The sequence below is a fragment of the Nicotiana tabacum genome, chromosome 3 (assembly GCF_000715075.1).
Source record: "Nicotiana tabacum cultivar K326 chromosome 3, ASM71507v2, whole genome shotgun sequence".
Classification (NCBI taxonomy): Eukaryota; Viridiplantae; Streptophyta; class Magnoliopsida; order Solanales; family Solanaceae; genus Nicotiana; species Nicotiana tabacum.
Genome location: NC_134082.1, coordinates 69,409,792 through 69,415,044, shown reverse-complemented (window position 1 = coordinate 69,415,044; position 5,253 = coordinate 69,409,792). Strand labels below are relative to the sequence as shown.

At 41.4% G+C, this 5,253-nt stretch overlaps 1 protein-coding gene across 1 annotated transcript; it reads right to left on the bottom strand.

Moving 5' to 3' along the window:
- Positions 1-1,394: 1,394 nt before the first annotated feature.
- Positions 1,395-2,423, bottom strand: LOC142176430 (uncharacterized). The gene is made up of 2 exons (XM_075244152.1): positions 1,936-2,423; positions 1,395-1,659 (listed from the first exon to the last, which is right to left on the bottom strand). Exons 1-2 carry the CDS (start codon positions 2,421-2,423, stop codon positions 1,395-1,397), a joined length of 753 nt encoding a protein of 250 aa, XP_075100253.1.
- Positions 2,424-5,253: the final 2,830 nt, after the last annotated feature.

Sequence of the window (5,253 nt, the reverse complement as noted above, 5' to 3'; positions counted from 1 at the left end):
ATTATGAACAGATACCCACATACGAAGAGGAAAAAGAACAAAAACTACAGGAAACAAAAATAGGAGAAACACAACAAAATTTAAACTAAAATTTACAAGGATGAAATCGGGAAAGGAGAAACATACCAGTGATGGATTAATAAGCACACTTGGGAGATGAATTCACAGGTGTTGTCTTACTTTTTCGATTCAACTAGCCGGTTTGCCTTCTCCTTTTTTTTTTCATTTTTTTTTCTTTCTGATAAAAAAGAAAATTTCTTTTCTTTTGTTTTGAAAGTGTTTGAATGCTGATGATATGCGAGGGTTACTTACCTGTGAGGTCGCTGTGGGTAAGTCACCGCATAACACATTATGCGACCGCATAAGTGTTATGTGGTGGGTTAAACTTGAGTTGCTTGAGGACACAATGCGGTGCACTTGTGCGATCACATAATTGAAATGTGGTCTGCAAAGTGCACCTCCTCGCCACATTCCTGCCATCAAATTTAGCCAAACAAACTGTCTGGGTTTGCGACCAGAATACGGCCCGCATAGTTAAAATGCGACCTCATATGTGTAGCAGAATTCCCATGGTGACTTTTCTTCCCTTTCACACGCGATTTTACCCAGTGTTATGATATTTTGAATTACCTGCACTCTAACACACACTTTAAATAGCTCAAGTAAATCTATCTAACAAAGGTTAAAATTTAAAGGACAAAAAAATGTTACCATACATGGGTTGCCTCCCATGAAGCGTTTGATTTAACGTCGCGGCACGACGTAGTTTGACCTTTTTTGGATACACTAATTGGTCGGGCACAGACCATCTTTGAGAGCCAACTGTTCCACCAAATGTTTTTCTCCATCTGTGCCCAAGTAGTGCTTGATTCGCTGGCCATTTACTGTGAAGGTTCAGAGCCCATCCTCCGATTCTAATTCCATAGCTCCAAATGGGGATACATTGACCATCTTGAATGGACCAGACCATTTCGATTTGAGCTTGCCGGAAACAATTTGAGCCTTGAGTTGAAGAGCAAAACCAAGTCACCTAGCTTGAACTCTCTTTTCAAGATCTTTTTGTCGTGGACAAACTTCATCCTTTCTTTGTACACAGCTGCACTTTCATATGCATGGAAATGGAATTCCTCCATTTCATTGAGTTGTGTTAACCTCAAATTTGCAGTTTCTGCCCAGTCCAAGTTCAACCTCTTTAAAGCCCACCTGGCTTTGTGCTCCAGTTCTACGGGTAGATGACAAGCTTTGCCAAAGACTAACCGATAAGGAGAAGTGTCAATAGGAGTTTTGTAGTCCGTGCGGTATGCCCACAATACATCATCTAACTTCCTTGACCAATCGGTCCTGCTTGCACTAACAGTCTTTGCTAGAATGTTCTTTATCTCCCAATTGGAAACTTAAACTTGGCCACTTGGTTGGGGATGATAAGGTGTGGCCACCTTATGCTTGATTCCATATTTATCTAGTAGCCCCATGAAAGCCTTGTTACAGAAATGAGACCCACCATCACCAAGAATGGCTCTAGGAGTGCCAAACCGTGTGAATATGTTTTTCTTTAAGAATGTGGTCTTACTCCTTGCCTCGTTGTTTGGTAAGGCAATTGCTTCAACCCATTTGGACACATAGTCCACAGCCACCAAGATATATTTCATACCATAAAAGCTTACAAAGGGGCCCATAAAATCAATTCCCCACACATCAAAGATTTCTATCTCCATCACAAAGTGTATTGGCATTTCATGCCTCTTGGAGATTGATCCTTGCCTTTGGCATTGGTCGCAAGCCTTGACCATTTGATTGGCATCATGATAAATCGACAGCCAATAATAACCACATTCAAGCACCTTTTCCACCGATTCGATTTCCCCTATGGTGACCCCAATCGGTGAGTCGTGGCATGAATTTAGAATTGGCATAATCTCCTCTTCTGTAACACACCTTCGGATGATGTTATCAATACAAACACGGAACAAGAATGGTTCTTCCCAATAATATTGCCGACAATCTCTCAAAAACTTCTTCTTCTGATAGGATTCCAATCCATTCGGAATAAGGTCACTAACCAAATAGTTAGCAATATCGGCATACAAAGGAGCAAAAGTGCTAGATAATGCCAATATGTGTTCATCCGGGAAAGCATCATTGATTTCAAGATCTCCCTTTGGTCTCCGTGCCTCTTCAAGCCTTGATAAATGATCCACCACTTGATTTTCCGTCCCTTTTCTATCTTTGACTTCGAAGTCAAACTCTTGCAATAATAGGACCCACCGTATCAACTTAGGCTTTGCATCCTTCTTTGCTATAAGATAGAGAAGAGCGGCATGATCTGTGTACACTATCACCTTGGATCCGAAGAAGTAGGCCCAGAATTTCTCAAAGGCATAGAAAATGGCAAGAAGTTCTTGCTCAGTCACCGTATAATTCATTTATGCTCCATTGATTGCCTTGCTTGCATAATAGACCGGGTGAAGAACCTTGTTGTAACATTGGCCAAGCACTGCTCCAATAGCTACACCACTTGCGTCACACATGAGTTCGAATGGAAGAGACCAATCGGGTGTGACAATAATAGGTGTCGTGGTGAGCTTTTGTTTCAATTCCTCAAAGGCTTTGAGGCATTTCTCGTCAAACACAAATTTTGCATATTTCTCAAGGAGTTTGCACATGGGGTTTGCAATCTTGGAAAAATCCTTGATGAAAAGCCTATAAAATCTAGCATGCCCCAAGAAACTTTGGAAACCTTTAACTGAAGTAGATGGAGTAAGCTTGGAAATGATCTCGATCTTTGCCCGATCAAACTCTATGCCATGTTTTGAAATGTTATGCTCCAATATAATGCCTTCATCCACCATGAAATCGCATTTCTCCCAGTTAAGCACAAGGTTGGTCTCCTCACATATCTTGAGCACTTGTCTAAGATTATTAAGACAATACTTAAAAGAGTCACCTACCACCGAAAAGTCATCCATGAAAACCTCTAGAAAATCCTCCACCATGTTGGAGAAGATGGACATCATGCATCTTTGAAATGTAGTCGGAGCATTGCACAAACCAAAAGGCTTCCGGCTAAAGGCAAAAGTTCCATAAGGGCAAGTGAATGTTGTCTTCTCTTAGTCCTCCAATGCTATATTGATTTGGTTGTAACCAGAATATCCATCAAGAAAGCAATAGAATGACCTTCCTACTAGCTGATCAAGCATTTGATCAATAAAAGGCATAGGGAAATGGTCTTTGCACGTGGCACTATAGAGCTTCCGATAATCCATATACACCCTCCATCCGGTTACCATTCTTGTTGGGATGAGCTCATTTTTATCATTTTCAATCACGATCATGCCTCCTTTTTTAGGCACACATTGCACCGGGCTCACCCAAGAACTATTAGCAATGGGGTAGACTACCCCGACATCCAATCACTTGATGATTTCTTTCTTTACCACCTCTTGTATGGACGGGTTCAACCGTTGTTGGTTCTCCACACTTAGTTTAGTCTCATTCTCCAATTGGATCTTGTGTTCGCAAATTCCGGTGGGAATCCCTCGGATGTCTGCAATTGTCCATCCAATAGCTTTCATATGCTCCTTCAAGACATCCATCAATTGTTCTACCTGCACATCATTCAACAAAGAAGAAATGATTACCGGTAAAGTATCATTTGAGCCAAGAAATTGATACCTCAAGTGTGCTAGAAATGATTTGAGCTCTAGTTGCCGTGGCTCAATAATAGAAGGCTTTGCGGGAGGAGTGGCTATATTCTCCAAGTCGAGAGAGAGCTTTGTCGGAGCATAAGTGTAGGACCCAAGCCCCTCCAATGCATTAACTGATTCCATATACCCATCCATATCTTCGCCATCAACGTTTACCAAAATAGCCGCCAACGCCTCACCGAGGCATTGTTCTTCCATCTTCATTTCAACCGTATCTTCCACTTCATCAACAACATCAATCACCAAAATGCTTTCATATTCATGTGGTAGTTTCATACCCTTGCTTGCTTGGAATGTGACCTCTTCATCATTCACGCGGAATTTGATCTCATTCCATTCTAAATCTATTAGTGCTCTTCTTGTGGCTAGGAATGGTCTCCCTAAAATGATAGGGATCTCTTTTCAACCGCACAATCAAGGATTACGAAATCGGTGGGTAAATGAAACTTTCCCACTTTAACAAGCAGATCATCGACAATTCCCACCATTCCCTATATGGAACGATCGACCATTTGCAATCTCATACTTGTGGGCCTTGGCATACTTAACCCTGCTTGCTTGTAAATGGAAAGAGTCATTAAGTTGATGCTAGCCCCATTATCACAAAGGGCTCTTGCAAAATCATGTGCCCAGATAGTACATGGAATAGTGAAAGCTCCCGGGTCTTCTTTCTTTTGAACGGTGGATATTGCAATGACGGAACTAACCCGATGAGTCACATTCACCACTGCATTCTTGGTGGTTCTCTTCTTGGTAATCAAGTTTTTCAAATATTTAGCAAAACCCGGCATCTCTTGAAATGCTTCCACAAATGGAATATTCACCGATAATTGCTTGAGAATGTCATAGAACTTTTCGAGTTTGCTATCATCAACCTTCCTAGCAAGTCTTTGAGGGAATGGAGGAGGAGGTCTAGGAATAGGTGGTAGAGTTTTTGGTGTCTCTTTTACCTTTTCCTTTACCTCTTCCCGATTTTCTTCTTGCACTTTTAACTTTTCCGGAACCTTTTCAACTTCAACAACACTTGGCTCTTCAACCTCAACCTCATGTTCGGACTCTTCTACTTCAACCACTTGTTCACTTCCTCCTTGTAGTACCTTCCCACTCCGAGTAGTAATTGCAATGATATGAGAAGTTGGACTATTCCTACTACCCTTTGGGTTCGCAATTGAGTCACTTGGAAGTGTCCCTTTTTGCTTCAGATTTTGTTCCCTAGAGAGGTCTCTCGTTTTCATCTCCAATTTTTGAATGGATGTAGTATGAGAGCCAACAAGCTCGGTCATGTTCCTCATAGAAGTGTCGGACTTCTCTAGAGTCGGAATTAAAATTAGGCAAGTTCACATACCATGAAGTATGGAACTCCAAGAATAACATCAAAACAGGCAAGGATACGAGTAATGACATGTTAATTCACAAAAGCTTCAAGGATATAGACATTCAAAATAGGGAATCAAGCGAAAAGAGTGAAATAGCCAGAGCTAAAGGTTGGCATAGGAGCAGTCCTAATATCAGAAACCAGTCAGCGTTATCCGGTGTCTGCCAAACTCAG